The following is a 21,022-nucleotide window of genomic DNA, read 5'->3' on the forward strand; positions in this document are numbered from 1 at the left end:
AAAATGCATTTCCCACCTGAAAAAAAATAGTGTGGTGTTCATTTTTCCCTACATTCTTCACTTTAACAGATTAAAAAATTCAAGATTATTTGCAACAACTCCCATAGGATAGGCTGTGTGGTTTTGAGGTAAACTTGACAGTTACTGTTCCTGCATAGATTGTGGAAGACTGGGATTCAGGGCAGGTAGAAACTAAAACATAGGTCTCTTACATTTTAGGTAAATACCCAAACATACTGGATTTTATGGTATCTTTTACGGTATTCCACAATGTTTTCTGGACATAATGTCTGAGATCGGAAAAAAAAAAAAAAAAGTTAGTGAAATAAACCCGGTACTTTCAGCAGGAAATCAAAGTAAATGCCTCAAATGAAAAGCCACTTAATTCGAAGATTCTGACTAGCTTTTTTCAATATCCAGATTTCTCCCAGTTATTTTAAATTCCAGGGCATAGATTAAAAAGTAGCTTTTTACGCTACAGTTGTGTATTTTAACACTTTTCAATTTGCATTCTCTAAATATTTGTGTTAGAATTTTTTTAACTAAAGTTTAAGCTTAGACATTTCATGGCTCTGAAGTTAAACCTACTGAGAGTAGAAAATAGTTAATTATTGTTTATTTGAGGAAACCAGTTAAAATCATGTGTCAATTCCAATGAGACAGTGGAGATTTCATTTTGCCAGCAAGAAAATCTAAGTGCTGTGGATTAAGCGAATGATCTCTGCTGACGTCTAGTTTCTGTCAATGTTTCATTTTCACTGATATGAAAGCTGAAAACTCTGAATTGTGAATGGCATCAAGACTGTAGTTGCATTATCAGCCTGGGTATGATAATCCATTGATTTTAAACAGAATTGGAAGTGATGTTCTTGTTTGAAGTTAGGCTTGAGTCTTTAATTGATTAATAATTTTTCTTTGCCTGCTAGACTTGAAGTAGCATCATGGTCTTATGAAGAGGATTTTTATATGGTGCCCTTTCTCATTTCAGTCAAATACTGGAAAAACTGTCATTTGGTGGCTAAGAAAAGTTCTATTTTGCATTGCTGAACATAATGTTTTTTTAAAAAAGTTGCTTTTCTGTAGCCTCCACGCGTCAGTACGAAAGCACAGCCTCAGGGCTTTTCTGCCCATTACATTACATGGAGCTGAAAATACATGTGAGGTCATTGGTCAAACTTTGAGAAAATTAACTATTTTCAAGTAGTTTATAAAATGCACAAAGAAGTTTTGGGTTTGTTTGGGTTTTTTTTCCTCCTTTTTTCTCTTTTTTTTTTCCTCTCTTTTTTTTATCCTACTGGTAAAAGTTGTCACTTCTTTTTTTTTCAGCACTGCTGAGCCAAATAGTTGTTATGAATACTTTTCCCTGTGTTTCTGCTTGAGTTTAGAGTTCATATTTCTTGTTTTGTTCCATACATAATCACAGAAACGCTGTTTGAAGGGGATCTCTGAACCAACCTCCCACTCAAAGCATGGTTATTGCCAACACTAGATCAGGGCAGCTTGACCTTTGTCTAGGCGAGTTTTGAAAACCTCCATGGACGGCAATCCCACAGCCTCTTGGGACAACCTGTGCTAGTGCTGCACTGCCCTCCTAGTGAAAAAACTTCTAATGTCTAACTTGAGCCTCCCAATGTGCCATTATAATGCATTTTGTACTTTGTTTTGTATTTGTGACTACCAGGAAGAATTTGACTCTAATTTTTTTTTCAGGTGATTTTTCAGATGAGATAGCCGGTTTCCATTTATCTGCTGCTCATCCTCTTTCTAATGCATCCCCATATGTAATTTGTCTAATTTGTAATGAGAGCACACACACCACTGGCTCATAGGCTGGTTTCCACCCTATTTTCCAGGGTTTCTTAGCAGAGCTGGTGTTCAAACAGTTGTTTCCTAACCTCTACCAACACATGGGGTTGTGTAAGAATAGCATCCATCCCAAAGAGAAGTGAGTGTACTCAGAGACGGGTTAGCTAGCACTATTGTAAAAGTAGAAAGCATTAAGTGTTTAATACAGTACAGGGAAGAATGTTGTACGTTACCAGGTAGTCATTGCCACCAGGCAGAAAAATTGTTGAATGAATGGACTTGGCAGAATTGAAAGCGAACAAACCCTTTTTGAAGGCTGGATTCCAGCCACATCTGTGCTCCATGCCTGGGAATAGGAAATGAGGGACAGGCTACAATCAGTAATAAAACTTCTGAGAGAACTGTAGCCAGGAAATGAGAAGTGGCTACTACACTTACATCTGGCCTCAACACCCTGGATACTTACTTAAACATCCCCCTTCTAATGTGAGATTTTAAGAAGCTTTGGAAATTTCAGAATCATTGAAGTGAACTTTTAGAAGGCAGGAATGGCTTTGGAACTTGTCAGTATTCAAGATTTTTTTTTTTTTTTTTATAAAATGCTGAAAGGTTTGTGGGCATTTCTGGAGGACAGGAAGAAACAAATTCTGCAGAATAATAGGATACATCAGATTACTGAACTTGCTTTTATTACTTGCCTTTGGCAGTAGCTCATGGATCATGAGAGGCCTATAGATTGCTGCTTTTTGACTGATACTGAATTTCTCATTTCCAGAAAGATGTGGGGAACCAAGAGTAAGCAGAATTAACTCAATTCCAGTACAAAGCGAGTATTCCAATAGAAACTATTCTTGACCTTGACAGAGAAATCCAAACTCTTACAAACAGTTGCTTTTGACACTGAAAAGTCTACACAGCTCTCTCAGATACAACATTTTACAGTACAAAAAAAATCTGGACTAGTCATATAAGCCTCATGAACTTCACCACTGTAACTTCCAGCAGATATGAGTGTGATTCAGTGAACTCTTTCTCACAAGACAAAAATGAGCAGAACTTAAATATCAATTTTCCAGCCTAACTTTTCGTTATCATTAGTTCTTTGCATAAATTCATACCAACTTCTTTTTCTCTAAAATTTATAGTGGTTTATTAAAGTAGATACTTGTATTTTTGGAAACAATGCAGAAAAGTAGAGAGATTTTGCGTCAGTACAGATAGACGGAATGAGCTATTGAGGCCATTGTTAAAATACATATATATATATGGGTTATGGATATGCATTGCCGAGTTTTCCACTTAAATATTCTGTTACTGTATGGTTTGATGTAATTATCTGGGTTTACAACCAAAAAAACCCCTATCATCCCAAGAGCCTGTTTTTTCAGTTTCACAACACAAATCTTGGCCACTTGCATTACCAGTAACTCACTGGAGCGTAGAGACTGGAAAGGGTAGTCTTGGGATACCTGAGTTTAGTTCCAGGCTCTGAAGTTTGCCTTGGTACTGGTCACTTTCAGTTGCCTGGTGACTGAACTCCTGAGCCCTCTCAGACAGCAATGTTCTGAGTAGAGTGTGAGTGCAGACAACTTGAACAAAATGCAGTTTTATTTGCATTGCATTTTCTGAAAAATATATGCTATACAATTTTTACCAAATTTTCTTCAAATACTGTGCTGTTCTAAGAACCTAATTATTGCTGCATGTTATTACTTTAGTTTCTCGCTCAAACCTTTGCAGGCTAGAGGATTAAAAAAACAATTACTGGTCTGTAAAATAGATCAAAAAGTTTATTTATGGACTTCCTAAAATGAATACTTTGTATTTTGTTTCAAATATGCATATTCATCTCAAGTGGTTCTGCTCAGTAAGTAGAAAACATATCGTGAGTAACTAATTATTTAATAGATTTTTGTCTTTTGTGTTTAATTTTTTCTATCAGCTATCAATATGTGTGATATTTTTCTTGGAATGGAAAAAGATGTAGTAACAAACTACTTTGGCAGGTGATAAGTTGTTTGCTGCTAGAACAAGGATTTTATAAAACGATGACCTTGAAAAGTTCATACTTTGAGGCAAAAGTTGTGACCTTGTGCCCAAGAGGAAACAAAAGTTAAATTATTTCAGTACAGGAGGCTTAAGAATTGGCAAAAGGCTTGTGCTTTTTATGCATCAGTGAGACTGGTAAGCAAATCATCATACAAACAAAGGCTGTAGATTATAAGGAAGCCACAGAACTGAATGTAACCAAAAATAAACTTGAAGTTCAGCATAGATAATATACTTTAAATGAAGAATGCAACGTTTGGCAAAATTAAAAGGCAAGCAAGGTCTCAGAGATTACATGTGTTATTGATGGAGACGGGCCAGACAACCAACTACCAATTATATACTATTGTCAGTGTAAAGCGTTGAAATATGCCAGGTTTCTAGATTTCCAAATTTTGTTCTCAACTACATTCAGCTCGTTCTTATTAGTAACTCATGTCCTGCCCCATTCAACAAAGAACAGTCAACAGTGAAGGTTTTTTTGAACCAGTGAAAAGGCAGAGGACGCCACTTACCCCTGACTCCACAAACTCCTGTGAGGGTAGTGATGACCCTCATGTCCTTCCTGTGGAAGCCAGAGACATGACCCTCTCATTGCTCTGCTACAGGCCAGAGGGTTCAGTAAGCATGTAGGGGGAAAGGGCTGAAAGCAAGAGAAAAACATGCAACTGCTGTGTCCTGGGGGCAGCATGTGGACTCAAGATTGAACTCAGGTGACAAGAGCAGGTAGATTAGAAAAATGACACATAAGCAACATGAAATAACCCTGCTTTCCCCTTCTGGGAAAGGGTCGGTGGCAGTTGAGAGCTCGAGGCAGCATTTTGGCACAGAGAAGAGGTGTGCCTCCAGACTCCTGTCTTGCCTGATGGAGAAGGAGCTGCCGGTTTGTTCCTATAACGCCTCTATGATATAATGTAAAATATATTCTTAGAGGAGTTTTCCTGAAAATACAAAGCAAATCCCAGCAATTCTTGCCTTATGTGTTGATATCCATGGTAAATAATATTTGAGATCATTTTTAACTTACTCATGGTGGTAATATTTATCTTGGTAAGAGCCTCTGACAGTTCAGGTGAAATAATTTTGCATCATTAATTTATATCTGAACTATATAAAGGATATATTTCTGCATTAAGGAAGTTGGTCTCACAGATTTAGTTTTTTCCAGGAGGTTATTCTTTGTTCTGTCTTAGGTTTCATATATGTTTTTTAATAATCTCCTCTCAAGAATCTCTGAAATGATAATTCTAAAGCCCAAAAAATCTATTTTGCACTTTTAATTTTTTGGCTTAGTATACCATTTTAATGTTTCATAGAAAATACTTCATTTTTTGAGGTTTTGCTTGTGTCTGTTCAGGGGGCTAAATAAACTGCTTAAGCTATATTCATAATTTTTAGGTTGCCAAACTTTACAGTCTCTATTAGCAAAATCAGGTGAGTTGAATTCCACACTAAGAAATTTAAAGATCACTGTCAGACCCCTTTAAATCACAAGGATAAAGCCAAAAGAAAAGTCAGAGTTCTTTTTGTTTTCTCTTTGTATTTGAATCTCTTACAATATGCCATGTTGCATTTTCCAGCTTTTTTCGGGCAATGACAGGAGCTAAAAAATTCTAACTTTTTACAATGAAAATTAAAATTCCCATGACATCATTTACCTCCAGAAACAGTGGCTTTGAGAAAAAACTTCCATTATAGAACGTGAAATGAATCTGTAACTTTGGTCGTAGTGAGACGGTTTTAATTATCATATATGGAGATTTGGTTATTGTGGGTTCAGAAATATGAATGAAATGGCATGCCTGAAGGAATCATTGCAGTGCTGTATGTACATGGCAGCTGACTATGAATGTGCTCCTAGTCCACTGGAAATGGAAGGTAAAATGTGTGCGTGTATCTTAAGCTACTCTCCCTGGATCTGACACCTAAAAGTCTTCTTAGGTTTTCTTCTGTTTTACATTTGGCATGAGATAGCAGTACCTATATAATGATATGAATGGCTTAAATGGTTTATAATCACTTGTTAAGCTGAGGCAACTTGTTACGGGCTTGCACCCAGTGGTTGAAAAGCATTTTAGTCATTAGCCTTTAGTCATTCTGTGCAGTGTTGTTGGATAAATGAAGATAAGCTATAACAAGAGAAGATATTTGCATCTGTCTGGTGGAATTAGGTAAAAGTACACTTGGAAGAATAAATTACATTTTTTTTTCCCTGGTATTAAGCAGTTTATTGTCTAGTGCCATGGGCTCTTGGATCACTTAGCCCATGTTTCCTACTGTTGTATTTGCAGCTAACAGCTGGTCACATCCTAAAGCAAAGTTACTTGTCTTTGTAACAGCTGGACTGTGTGATGCATGTTATCAGTGTTGGGCCTCCTCCTAGAGTTTAGTTATAATGAAAAAGAAGTATTTCTTGAATGTTACTCTTCTGGAGCGTCATAAATTAAATGTATTTGCTTTACTACAGTATTTCTCTCTGCTTTGTGTGTTGAAATTGATTGCAATTTAGTGATTGCAAAGTATGTGTGGGCTTAAATAAAACAATTGTTAATTATCTTCTCTCTTCTGCAGAAAATTACATCAGCAGTTTGAAATGTATAAGGAGCAAGTGAAGAAGATGGGTGAAGAATCACAACAGCAGCAGGAGCAGAAGGGTGATGCCCCAACCTGTGGCATCTGCCACAAAACAAAATTTGCTGATGGCTGTGGCCATAACTGTTCATATTGCCAAACTAAATTCTGTGCACGCTGTGGAGGAAGAGTGTCTTTACGGTCAAATAAGGTATGGAGTTATGAAAGTTTAGTAACAAGCTTCTGCTAAACTCAGTATCTCTTATTCATTGCTTATGCATCGAAATCACATAGCTACTGAAATGGATTTCCTTTAAGGAGGTAATGATACTACTTCAGGGGCTTTTAAGACATCTGTCCTCATTTAAAATAATTTCCATTTGCAGATGGATTTGTGACCGTGGCTTTTAAGTTAATAGATGCCACATTTCTACTAACACACTCATGAAAGTACAATTCTTTGATTGGAGGACTGAATCTTTGTATTGGAGACAGGGGGGTATATCTTGTGATCTAGTGATGCTAATGTTGAGAAACTGATTATTACAAGTTAGAGCAAGAATTTGTTTGTTTTCTGCTTGCCCAGGCCCTTCCGTACAAGATTATTGTAAAATTAGTGTTAGAACAGTATATACAATATATTATGGAGTTCTAAAATGTTTACTATCTATCATACATATGCACATGCATTATGTATATGTACATATAACTATGCATACATATGTCAAAATATTTTAGGAAAAAATCACATGCACTAACAACATAGAGTTACAGCTAAGTATATTGGTGTTTATTGTATAACAGGTAAAGCAGCAATCTGAATTTTAAGAAGTTTGATCATAGAGTAAAAAATTGAGCAGAACTGAGGTAATCACAGAAAACAGTTCTGAGATCAGTTTATTCAGCATTTTAGATAAAGATTCTGACAGATTCTTATAGAATATTCATGACAATACTCAAGATGCTAGTCTTTTGTGGAAACACATATTTTGTAAATCAATGCAATAATTTAATAATATAATATTTATTAATATAATCATTTTCCATTACAATTTATTTCCATAAATCTATTTTTTTTCTCTAAGACGTTTATTGCAAATACCATGCAATATGCAAATATTAATCTTTTGGAAGGTGGGAGACAATTGTATAAAAGTTATGTATTTCTTCAAGATTGAAAGGTAGGCTTAAATAATGGAGTCAGGTTTTTGATTGACAAAGTATAAAATAATCTGCTATTTCCTTATGATTAAAGTAATTTAGATTATCTGTAAATCTCTTGAACTCCTTTGGATTTTGTTAAGGTAATTTTGAATTTCTTTCTTCAGTAAGCTCACACTTTTTTTTTTTTGACTAAATCATATTGCCAGTAATAAGAGATGTAATAATTTCTGTATTAATTTCATCTGATTATAAAAGGCAATCAGGGCAGATATTTGAGTCATTATGTCTATGTACTTAGAAACATAGAAAAAGTGCATTAGGAGGAAGGCTTCATCTCCTAATGAAGTGTTCTGATACATCATTTAGACTGTCCTTGGAATGGATCATGTGAATTGGGCAGATATTCTTCTGACTTCTCTTGACAGATTTCTAATGAATTTCTTCCACACCCTCATAGGTCATTTGTTCCACTGCTTCTCCATCCTCACCGCAGAAAGCTTTTCTTATTGTCTAATCTAAATCTGTCTTTCTGTAAGCCAACTTCTCCATTCAGTATTATGAGTCTGTTATGCAGCTCTTCTCAGCTGGCTATTTTCTTGATACTATTGATAGTTTAGTGTGATAAATAAGCTTTTCTGTCTCTCATTCATTTCTGTTCTAGATAATTTATGAATACGATGGACAGAGCATCTCTAGACAGATCCCCTGTTAGGCTTCACTGGTGATAGCTTTCCCTTAAAAAACAGTGACCATTTATTCCTGTTCTTTTCTTCTTGGCTTTTCATCAATTAAATTTTCTCATGGATGAAAATATTCCGATTCCATGGCAGCTGAGATTCTTTAAAAGCCTGGAAGCCCAACTCAGCAGTATGAACAAAACCCATTTACTCACTTTCTCTGTGACTCCTTGAAGGAACTCTAATACATGTAACAGACATGAATTCCCTTTACTACAGCCATTTGACTTTTCCATATTTTATCGTAATTTATTCATATGAGTGCTAATTTTATTCTCTATTTTGGTTTCTACAAATCTGTCCAATGTGGATGTCAGACTCCCTTGTCTATTATTCAGTTGATCTAATGCTGTAATTCCTTAAAAATGAATAACTTGGCATCATATTTGCCACCTTTTATTCTTCTTGTCAGTGAAAGACTCTGTATCGCTGTAAATAGTTAGATATTTTACACTAGATGTTTTATGCTGAATATCATCTGGTTTTAAAAATTTCTTACTGTTTTTTTTGTTGACTCACTTTATAGCTTCTCTTTCTGAAATATCAGTTTGAAGTATATCCTCTGGTTCATTCAGCGTAAATTAATATCCTAGAGTAAGTATCTCTCTATTCACTGTGAACATGAATACAAAAGATTTAATTCAGACACAGAGTGTGGCAGACTCCTATTTATGATCTCGTTTATGCCTATACACATTATTCCATGAAAACTATTTTTGATCCACCAGAATTTACCAGAATTCATTCTTTTCTGTTTCCCTTAACGGATACAACTTCATCTTCTTGAAGGATGACTGATAAATTCCTGTTTTAACTGTGCTAGATTTTCTTTGGTCTTTGTAGACATTTTTTGGCAGTTTATATGTGTCTGCTTTGGACCTAATATATGATGATTCTTAAACTGACTGAAATGTTCTTTGATGGAGCCGTTTGATCTGTTTGTAACCTTTTTCATAATATCAAATTTCAAGCCACGTTCGTGCCATTTACACCAGATTCTGCTACTAAAAAGTTTAGTACAGGCCAGTGTTAGCAGCATGCATCTCAGAAGAGGCAGATTTGCAAAGAACACTTCTCTTTCAAAGCTCACAAGGAGGACACTCCTGCTTACAAGTTTAGTAGGACTCCTGGCTTAGCAGGAACAGAGCAAGGAAATGTTTAACTGTTGTCAGAGCATTAGATTAGGATTCTCAGACTGATTGGATGATTTATTCATTTTTCAGTTTAGTTACAGTTCCTGAAATATATGCATTAAAATTCACAGAATCACAGAATGGTCGGGATTGGAAGGGACCTCTGGAGATCATCTAGTCTAACCCCCCTGCCAGAGCAGGTTCACCTAGAGCAGGTTACACAGGAACACGTCCAGGTGGATTCTGAATGTCTCCAGAGTTGGAGACTCCACCACCTCTCTGGGCAGCCTCTTCCAGTACTCTGCCACCCTCAAAGTAAAGAAGTTCCACCTCATGTTGAGATGGAACTTCCTATGCTCAAGTTTGTGCCCGTTACCCCTTGTCCTGTTGCCGGGCACCACTGAAAAGAGCCTGGCCCCATCCTCCTGACACCCACCCTTTAAATATTTATAAGTGTTGATAAGATCCCCCCTCAGTTGTCTTTTTTCCAGACTAAAAAGACACAAGTCCTTCAGCTTTTCTTCATAAGAGAGGGGTTCCAGTCCCCTAATCATCTTGGTAGCCCTTTGCTGTACCCTCTCCAGCAGTTCCCTGTCCCTCTTGAACTGGGGAGCCCAGACCTGGACACAGTAGTCTGGATGCGGCCTCACCAAGGCAGAGTAGAGGGGGAGGATGACCTCTCTCGACCTGCTGGCCACACTCTTCTTGATGCACCCCAGGATGCCATTGGCCTTCTTGGCCACAAGGGTACGTTGCTGGCTCATGGTCATCCTGTTGTCCACCAGGACTCCCAGGTCTCTTTCCATCGATCTGCTCTCCAGCAGATCAGCCCCCAACCTGTACTGGTGCATGGGGTTATTCCTCCCCAGGTGCAGCACCCTACACTTGCCCTTGTTGAATTTCATGATGTTCCTCTCTGCCCAACTCTCCAGCCTGTCCAGGTCTCTCTGTATGGCGGCACAGCCTTCCGGTGTGTCAGCCACCCTTTCCAGTTTTGTATCATCGGCAAACTTGCTGAGGGTGCACTCTATCCCCTCATCCAGGTCACTGATGAATATATTGAAGAGGACTGGACCCAGTACTGACCCCTGGGGAACACCACTCATCACTGACCTCCAACTAGACTCTGTGCCCCTAATCATGACCCTCTGAGCTCTATCTTTCAACCAGTTTTCAATCCACTCCCCTGTCCAGGTTCAGTGTTGTACAAATAGTCATATATTCAAATATTCAATATATATTCAAATATTCATATATTCAAATATTCAATATATGTTGTGCAAATTCAGTTCAGGTTGTACAAATATTACCATTATGCGGGAGTTCCTGCTAGATCCAACAAATAAAACTGATAATGGTGGTACTGCTGCTTCTGTACTACCTATTATCTTGGTAAATGGAGTATTCAGCCAGGATGGAGGCTTAAATTTCATGGGAGTAATGGACGTTGAACTGTCATCTTTTATGTTTATGAACAATTTCCGATTGATTAAAACTGAAGTAATAAATTGTACGACAGCAAGCAGTAACTGTTCTTAGTAATGTAGGTACCACTGATATACAAAATATACTGTTATTTTTTAATTATATACTGATTTATATAGGGAAATGAACAAGGCAGGAGACAACAGAATGAGGTTTATGCAGCTGAGAAATTTACATGCTAAAATATTGGACAAATACAGCTTCCAAATAGATACAACTTTGTATGCAGTGAATATAAATTCCAACAGCTCAGAATGCCAATTCAGTAAACCAACATTTCTCTTGTAGAGGAAGAAATTAATACTTGCCTGAAAACTTAATTTGACGCATGCCAAATACCTTGTTTCAGGGTGTTTGGCCACCTGCTATCACGTGAAACCACTGAAACTTCCTTCTCTCTTTGTCTTTGAACACTAAAAGTAAGAGATTTTCAGTTGTTTTATAGGACCCAGCAACTGTGTGCGAAACGCATAAGGTCTAAGTGGGGAACTTCTCTCAGCTCCCTACGGTTCTGTGAAAGCTTTAAATTCTGATTATTTCTCTGGGGCTACGTTTGATTTTCAGAAAACCATCAAGTTCTCTTTGTTGAATGATTTTTAACTGCAGGACATGCAGTGTGACCATCTATGCGGAGTCACAAAATTTTACCATGCTTGTGCTAATGCATAATCCATTTTGTTCTGTTGACAATTGGCAGGCACCAAAGAATTAGCCTCTCACGATCAGGATTTCTAAGTCACTAGGATTTGGGATAAACTCAGTAATTTCCTACTGCATACAAATATGTTGGTCATTAGGAGACATGGTTTGATTCTGCATTTCCCTAGAAAAGACGTGTGACATTACAAACTTGAGGAAAAGATTTCTCTAAAGCATTTGAAACTATTTTCAGTTGGTAGCTGTTTTGAATCTCATTAAAGAGCAGATGGTCTCAATTTCAACAGAGGCTAGGCATGTTTGAACTCCACTCATTAGGAGTTCTCTGAGAATTTAATTTCTTAAATGTCTTTGCTATTGAAATAACTGACTAGACTGTCTCTCATGTGGTCAGTCATGTCACTCCTTACATTGTACTGCTGTGAACTCAAGAATTTTTGACAGCAATGTGGGGGAGGCAGCTGAGAAGCTGGAGGTAGTCTTAGGTGTCTAGTAAAGCATGACAGCTTGTCTTGAACTTCACATACCTTTATATTTCATAGCCTGTTTCTGAAAAGAGACTCTTCATCCTTGAGGTTATTCAACATAGGTAGATTGTGTGAACCAAGTCTTGATTACTGTTATGATCACAGTGTGAATCAGGATTTGGAGCCTTAACGGCCCTTTCAAAGTCACCGATTTTTGGAATTACTGCTTTGCGTTAGAAAGCTTACACTTTTATACGGTGAAGTGTTTGAGACTCTTCATTATGCCATTAATTTCTGAGGCAAATCTTTCATCTTATTTTAATATATAGTTTATAAATACGTGTATATATATATTATTTTAGTTGTTGCCTAAGTGGTGCTTGTACTTTGGGATATCATTTGAGCTAACAGAGAGTGAGATAATATCTTTGATACATGAGAATTATTGATTAGCCATGATTTTCACTAATATAGTTTGAGGGTTTGGGAAATGTGAGTTGGTATGTTCTCCTTGCTTACAATCTTAGGATGCATTTAGTATGTATTTTATCTTTTCTGTGATTAAAGCTAAGTTTGTTTTCTGGAAATTCTTGATTTGAACATGATTAAGATTTTTCAAAATGAGACAGCGATGGAACAGAACAGTATTACCAGATCAGTATTTCTGAGCCAACATTAGAACCTCGTGGCACACGAGTAGGTATTAGAAAAACTGTCTCAAAACTCTTAAACTGTCCTCTCTAAAATATGCAACAGTGTGTGATAAGAGTTTGTTCCTGTGTTTTAAATTTCTTATTTCTGAGTCATCTCTATTACCGGTGTGTATGTACACTCCACTATGTTGTCAACTGAATTTACTTTTCTTGTATGAATTTACATTTCTCCTTGTGTATTATGGTTTTACTCCTCATAAGTGTTTTAAAAATCTTCATATCTTAGGTGAAAACTACTAAGTGAAAAAAATAGATTAGAACGTAATTCATAATATGAAGAGGTGGATATCATCTGTGTGTTTACAGAAGACTATTAGAATAATTAAGAGGTGAAATTTTCTGTATGTAATTATCACTTATGATTTGGCTAGACTGGAGTACTGTGTTAGAACAGCATAAAAGTAGTCAGGACAATAGATAAACCATATTAGTCATTATTTTTGGAATAGAGATAAAATTGGGAAAGAAATTCATATGACAAAACAGAATGTTTAAATATATGTATATAATATAAATATATAAATTTGTATAAAGAATATAAAACATCATAATAATTAGGTTGGAAAGGACTTCCGGAGGTCATCTTATCCAACCTCTTGCTCAAAGAATGTTGGATTACATGAGTTTTCAGAGGGCCTTGCCCAGTTAATGTTTGAATCTTGAAGGATGGGGATTCAGCAACCACTCTGGGCAGCCTGTTCCAGTGCTTGACCATTCTCATGATTAAAAAATAGAATAAAAATTTCCTTATATCTAGTCTGAATTTCCCATGTTCCCAACTGTATTTGTTGCCTTTTGTTCCATAATTCAATATGTATCTTCAATGTTCCATACTTCAATATGTATCTTCAATCAACATAACACGACTTGTCATCAAATGACCAAAATACGGGTTTTGTGTAGTGCAAATTATAAGAAAGTAGCACAATTTCTAACCATTTTCTTGAAATACTATGGGCCTTACTTATAGTCTGTTTTAAAATTTCAGGGATAATGTTGCGGTGCAGAATAAGAAAAACAGTAGGTAAAATTGAAGACAATAAAATTTATTAAGACATAAAGGACTGTGCTAAAAACTGTCAATTCTGCTCTAAAGAATAGCTAGCCTAGGTAGGTAGAACAGTCAGCTAAGCTATATGATAAAAAAAAAATAATAATAGCAATAGTTTTCATCTCAAAATTTGTTTTCTTAAGGATTTTGTCCCTTTTAAAACTTTGTATACATTTTAACATCTTCTACTTAATATTTACATTTTTCATTCATTGCCAATTGTCAAAAGATGTTCCTGTTTTCTAGTTTGAAATACCACTGTGTCTGTTTCCCATTTTTTTGTGAAACCTGCTACCTTTACTTTTTTCTTCAGTTTAATGTATTTAAAATGTTTATCTTTGTCTTGTGCTGTTTTACCTACTATGTCTTGTTGTTTATGTAATTTTCTCAAGCTTTTTGTTTTAAAATTTTATTTTTAATTGCTGTCTGCATCCTTAAATTGGGGAACTGGTCTGTTCTGACTTAATTGCTCTTCTGTGCTGTTACTTACCCCTTCCTGCAGCTGTGAGACATTCACTGAGAAAGCAACCTAACCAGGCATTTACAATTTTAAAAATTTCTTAGCCTCTGTGCTAAAAATACCTGCTTATGGATTATGCTCCTCTTGCATAGTAGTTAATATTTCTTCAGAGGTGACTTGAGAAACTGAGGCACTAGATGTTGCCATTCAAAGTATCTGTGAGCAACTGCTGCCACTTCTATTGCAGTGGGATGGAAAGCCCTGCTAGGAAAGTAGCAGAGCACCTGGTGCTGTGCAGGTAAATATGTCTCTGCACACAGAGTGATAATGCTTAGTGGTCCTGTGATTTGGATAGCTCTCAATGATATTTCGTATTTGTGTAACTAAGAATGCCACTAAAACCTGTAGCGTCTTTGAAAATACTTTAATCTTTTACCACTGTACATGGGATCATAGAATAAGTTGGGTTGGATGGGACCTATGGATGTTATCTAGACCAGTCTCCTACTCCAAGCAGGATTAACTTCAAAGTTAGAACAGGTTTTCAGGATCTTGTCCAACCAAGTTGTAAAAAACTCCAAGGGTGGAGAATCTGTAACCTTTTTGGGCAACCTCTTTCAGTGCTTAACCACTCTTGTGATTTGGTTTTCTCTGATATCCAGTCCAATCCCTTGAATGTTGTGTTTTGTCCATTAGCTGTGCATCTCCAAAAATTTCTGCCTTTGTCTTCCCTATAGCTCACCTTTAAGTAGTTGAGGAATGCAAGTAGTTCCCCTCTTCCTGCACCCTTCCCTACCCCAGCCTTCTTTTAGCTAAACAAGCCTGTCTATCTCCCTCAGCTTCTCCTCGTATATTGTGTGCTCTAGTGCCCTGATTGTCTCGGTTGGCCTCTGTTGTATTCTCTTCTGTTTGTTTTTATCTCTAGTATTGGGGGGGAATCTTAAACTTCTGTAGGAGCACAAAGTTAGATGTCATATAGGTATCTGAACAACAAAGCAATAAAATGAGTTGTCACCCTTTCTTGGTGAGCAGTTGTATTTCCAACACAACTAAGTGCTTAATTGCATGCCTAGATTTAGTCTCTGTATTGGCATGTGAAATTAAGGTACCAGAAAAAAAATCATCATTCATCATTCACAAAAATGGGAAATAGTTTTGACTGAAAGCATTTTGAATATTTTTGTTTTCTAAAGTATTACTCCATTTACAGTTTTATACAGCTAAAAAAAAAATTCCTTCAAGGAAAAAAATAATCTTGGGAATGTTTGCAGTTAATATTTATGTGTATGAAAAGGAAAGTATAAATAATATAGATCTGACATGACACACAGTAAACACTTCGGACAAACACTGTCTCCTTATGCTTTTAAACTCTAGTAGTTTAAAGATCTGTATAGTGACTAACATGCAGCTATGCCATTATGCATACCCTATATCTTGCTGTAGTAAACAAACACTCTTCATTTCACTGGACTCTTTACCATCCAAAGGGTTGAAGGATGCTAATCATTTGCAATCCTGGGGTCCAAGGCATGTAGAGCTAAATTCTGCATGCTTTTTGTGAGATGCCCCATTTGTTTTATTAAGGTAATTAGGACATGATTCCCCAATTATTTTTATGAAAATAGTTTTCTTTGTGCAGTTTTTTTTTTGTACAAATATTTTCTTTGATATATAAAATCATCTCAATTTCACACACAAAAGAATTAAGAAAATTATTAAAATGACATATTTTTCACTAGGTCTTCTTCACCACTAGGGGAAATGAGATATATTAATTCCTTTGATATTTGTTTGTTTATTTTACTAACAAATACTACTGCTTGCTTTCAAAATGAAAGTGACTCTTTCCTTCTTTGTCTTTTTTCTGTCCTTTCTTTCTTGCTTTCGTGGATATGAACTCCAGGAGGACAAAGTGGTTAGAGCCTTTTTTCTGTCTAAAGTTCTTTTCTTTTATGGGTAGACTTACTTCCTGGCCTACATTTGCTTTCATTTACACGGGTGTAATTCCTGCTGAAGGCAAGGGGAGTTACTGTCATTAAAATGAAAGCAATGTTTGGCATGAGAGGCTTACCTGTGTTTCAGATAACTTACTAATAATCTGTGAGTTGTTGTGAACATTATGCATGGTATTTCTCTCTGTTTGCAGCCTTTGTGAGCATGCCCCTACTTTTCCTTTAGTTTTGCAATATGATATGTGCACGGTTTAAAAAAAATTAAATAGGTAATTGTCTCATAGGTGTCTCTTAAAAAATACAAATCAAAGTGGCATAAAGTTATTAAAATAATTTGTTGCACCCTGTGATAGTGATGTTTATATCATTGATATGTATGCACTCAACATTTTAGCGTGTAACTTTTTTTTAGCACGGTAGTTCAGTTTTGATTTTTAAGGACAATACAATTTGATACCATTAAACATTAAGAAAACATATTTATTCTAAACATTTAGGAATATGCCAGCAGTATCATATAGTTATCCATTTCTATATAAATTATTTCCTAAATTAAATAGTATGTACGCATTCCTAAAATGTAGTGCACATATTGTATTGAGCATAATGTTGAAATAATGTTAGATGTTATGCATGTCGCTGACACTTGTTTGTCTTGCTAGTATTACACCTGAAATAAATATTTTAATCTGTTTTTATTTTAAATATGTTTAGAAAAGGTAGTATAAAGCTCAATTTGAGAATAAGCGTGGATATATTTCAATATTTTACCAAATTAAATGTGATATTTTTTTTTTTATAAGAGAATTGAGAAAACTACCTGAACTAGTGTAAATCTGCTCTTCCATGAAAATCTGTAGTGTATTCTAAAGGACTGCAATTGCAAAAGCAGCTTGCCCTGTAGTGCTTGGCAAATTATTTCCTATATTAGATGGACTAAAGGAATTCCTTAGCATTCATACACATCTAGTGAATGTATGCACAGCAAAAGTTTTTCTCCAATAAATGTAATTTTTTCTTACTGATAGCGGTGTCAAAGCTCCCATTGAACTCACACATGTGGTTCAGAAATATATTGCTTCATACAAAAGTTGTAAACCATCTGCTGTTGTTACCATTTAGGATATGTTTTTACTAGGGGGCAAGTCATCTTTGTGGTGATCCCCCAGTCTATTGGAGGGTTACATAGTTTTCTTTTGGCCTGCATCATTAGAGTTTTACGCATTTAAAAGGTTGTGAACTGACAGAAGCTGTGAAGTAACCCCTGTTCCTAGAATACAGAGTTAGCTGTAGAGTACAAAAGGTAGACGAATGAAAGGAACAATTTTCCCTTTCAGTATAATTTTATGATGGATGCGAAGAGTATTCCCCCAGTCAATCCAACAACCAGTGTCTGTGAGGTACTCATCTATATTGCAGCAGTATCAAATCCTAAAATCTCTTGGAAAATAAAAACAAAAAAGAGTGAAGGAGGTCACAGTAATAAGGTTATATGATTACCTAGTTTTACCATGTACATGTGTTAAGGAGGGAAGGGACAGGAATTTCCCTACCTAATCAACTAGTTAGATTTTTCCATAAATAATAACAGTGCCTTAAGTTGCTTTAGGTAATATCCATTTCTGCTATTTTATAATAGATGTTTTAGAAGTTACGAAGGCAGAAATAAAAGGAAATATTTTAAGTCACATTTTTCTCCAGTACAAACACTGAGAAGTATAGGGGCAGCAGTGGTATTTATCTTGCAGCTTTGGTGCTAACAGTAAGGTTAAAAACCCCAATGCATTGTATGCAGATGTCCTCAAAATGGATACTTCAATGTAAACAGGATTTTTTAATTTCATGCGATACAGCTTTTACCAGTAGGTTAACCCACTTAGAGAATCCTCAATATTACTGATTATCCTTTGTTTTCCAGTGTTAGTGTATCAGGGAAGGTGTGAATTCCAGTGTTTCTTAAGAAGCCTATTCTGTATTTTGTAACCATGGAATGGCAAATTCAATCTAGAGTGTTCCTAGATAAAACAGTAGATACTTGGTGAGTGGTGGTGGTATGTTGACCGAATTAAACAACACAGATTTGGAAAATGAGATGTATTCAAAACATCAGGTCTGTGAGGAGTTAGAGAGTAGAAAGACATTTTAGTGTGTCCCCTGTAGAAATTTTGTCACATCTTTTGATAAATATTAAGATTGTAAGGAAAATGTAGGATAGCACATGGTGTCAAATGATTAGGACAATCATACACCAGTCTATTGGTGCTATTTATGGTGGTGGGAAATGGAGTTGGACAGGAATTCTGACTATGTTGTAACGTTGTAGGTATACCATTAAACATGCACAGAAGGGAAATTTTATTACATACTAATACCACTTCGGAGTATAAAGCTCACTGTCCCTTTTTCCACACAGGATGTGGAAATGTCCCATTCCTGCATTAGTTTGGTGTCACTGTATATAAAGAAGTACTTTTGCAAAATGGAGACCCAAATGTGCCAGAAAGGAATAATTTATGTTAAGTTATAAAAGAGTACGATCATCTCTGAGAAGGAAACAATGGAGTTTTAAAACTGAAAAATAGTGTGATTAGTGAATTTTTTCCATCTTCTGGATTTTTTTTCTTTAAATAACAAAGGTACATTGTAAAGGATATCCTGCATTTGTGTCACTATTATTAAATGAAAATGGGACTATGAGGTAGCAGAATGCACTTTGAGAAACCAGAGTCAATTAAGGCTGATTGAAATGAAGTTTATTTAAAAAAATAAAGATTCACAAGATCATCTTCCTTTTACTTAGATTTTGACAATTATATTCCTAATGAAATAACTTTATTAAAATGAGCAACACCATTAGCTACGGTAGTGAAATTTTATGGCTACATCATTGAAAATCATGGAAGGTGTGATTAAAAAGATGAGGAACTAAGAAGTGCCATACAGTTTGTGTGAAAACATATCTTCATTGCAAATCGTCAAAAATGAACTAGTCGTACAATATTTCAATTTTGACTGAATGTTTTCCTGAATTTAAATGAATTTAAACATACCTTTTCTTGGAGGCACTGGCTTTAAAATAATCACTGATACTTCTGGAGAAAAAAAGTAAGCAACCTAATACAGGAAATTTTTGGAAACAGTTGGCAGGAGAAAACACGGTTTCTTCTCATTTAGCTTCCTTCACTTGCTGGTCATGAGCTGGCTTTTAAAAATGTTGATAAAATCCCTGTACAGTGTTTAGTTATGGACATTTGAGGTTTAGATACATCGATTCGTGTTTTGTTTTTCAAGTGTTCGTTTTCTTACTCTGCTTCATAACTGTCTCAGGTACAGAGATAGAAAGATCAGTTTTAACTAAATTACTTGCGCCTTAATTAAATTACATTGAAATGTAATTACATATTCACAACAAAGGTTTAGATCAGTGCTGCCCTGTCTGAACGAGAGTGAAGATTTCTTTCTGGATTACACAATGCCAGTTGCCAGTAGTGAAATGCGGTATGTTTTTTGGTTTTTTTCCCTCCATCCCAGAAGTTAGGATGCAATTGCTGATTGTCTCTCATAAAACCGGAGTCAACTGAAGCAAAAAGATGATGTATATGCGTGTTTAGAGATATGCATGATATAGAGAACACATATTTTTAAAAGCTGAAGGAGAAGGGGGACCTCAGAGAAACCGTGATTCCTTTATATTCCTGCTAGTGAGAGGAAGTCGTCTTAATTTTCTTGCATCCACTTAATTCAGTGCAAGGAGCACCTAGAAAGCAGTGATGGCACTGAAACCCGATCTGGGCTTCATCAGAGAAATTGGAAAGACTATAAACTATTGGGTATTAATCTCACAGATTCTAACACAGACCTGTAACTCAAACTGGAAGAATAGATTTTCTTTTGTAGCTAAATTTCTGCATAATCAAGTAAACACTTCTCTTGCTGGTCATGATCTGGCTTTTAAAAACTTTGAAAAAATCCATGTACAGTATTTAGTTATGGACATTTGAGGTTTAGATACATGAATTCATGTTTTTCAAGCGTTCGTTTTCAAGTGACAGATTCTAAAGTTAGATGAAATGGGCAATTCAGTAGCCTGGCCTTCAGAAGTTCTGATACTTCCTTTGTTCTTTCATCTCTTTTAGTGGGTTCAGGAAGTTGTTTTTAGGGAAACTGTTTTAAACTGCTACAGGTAAATCAAAGTCTTCAACAGAACTTTTTATAATTCTGTAAAGAATAAACCTGAGGAGCAATGCTAGAGAACTTCCTCTTTGTTCTGTCTTTATTTCCTGTGCAAGTGGATAAAACATTTGACACTTTTCTTGAAGTAAGTCTCCTACCTTGGTACTGTTATGCATTTTGAAACACTTAAGACACAGACAAATAGCTTGTCTTTAAAAATCAAGTCTTCAGCCTTCACCAATCCTAAGAACCTGCAGAATTTTTTTTATAAAGTCATCTCAAAGACTCTTCTAAGCAAATTCAGAAATGTATTTACTGAATAGTTTCCTAGGTTAATTTCCCTAATAACTTGACTGACTTTGGATTTTTTATTTGAACTTTAATAATTTAATCACAGTTTAATAATTTTTGAGATTCCTAGATGGAGTTCAGACAATGACAGTTTATTTTTAGCAAATTAATGTCAAAGAACAATTCTATATAAAATTACATTAGAAAAGATGAAAAGCAATTATCATAGGGCATTATTCTCCCTTCCTTTGTCTTACTGCAGTTAGAACTGCCTATTCCGTAGTTTTCCTTCACCATGTTCCAGAGTAAT

The 21,022-nt window shown here is 35.8% G+C and overlaps 1 protein-coding gene across 33 annotated transcripts in view; it reads left to right on the plus strand.

Annotated features, from left to right (window-relative positions):
• The window catches only part of RIMS2 (regulating synaptic membrane exocytosis 2), a 503,494-nt gene that overhangs the window by 99,774 nt on the left and 382,698 nt on the right, over positions 1 to 21,022 (plus strand). For 19 of the 33 annotated variants that reach the window (XM_074577608.1, XM_074577599.1, XM_074577598.1 and 16 more), the window contains one exon: positions 6,427 to 6,637. In XM_074577608.1, coding sequence (XP_074433709.1) covers positions 6,449 to 6,637 — 189 coding nt within the window. In that variant the 5' untranslated portion in view covers positions 6,427 to 6,448. Of the gene's footprint in view, positions 1 to 6,426; positions 6,638 to 8,896; positions 8,922 to 16,199; positions 16,212 to 21,022 lie in introns of those variants that run through there. The other 14 variants (XM_074577603.1, XM_074577619.1, XM_074577609.1 and 11 more) reach the window with 2 other exon arrangements.

The sequence above is a fragment of the Larus michahellis genome, chromosome 2 (genome assembly GCF_964199755.1).
Source record: "Larus michahellis chromosome 2, bLarMic1.1, whole genome shotgun sequence".
Taxonomy (NCBI): domain Eukaryota; kingdom Metazoa; phylum Chordata; class Aves; order Charadriiformes; family Laridae; genus Larus; species Larus michahellis.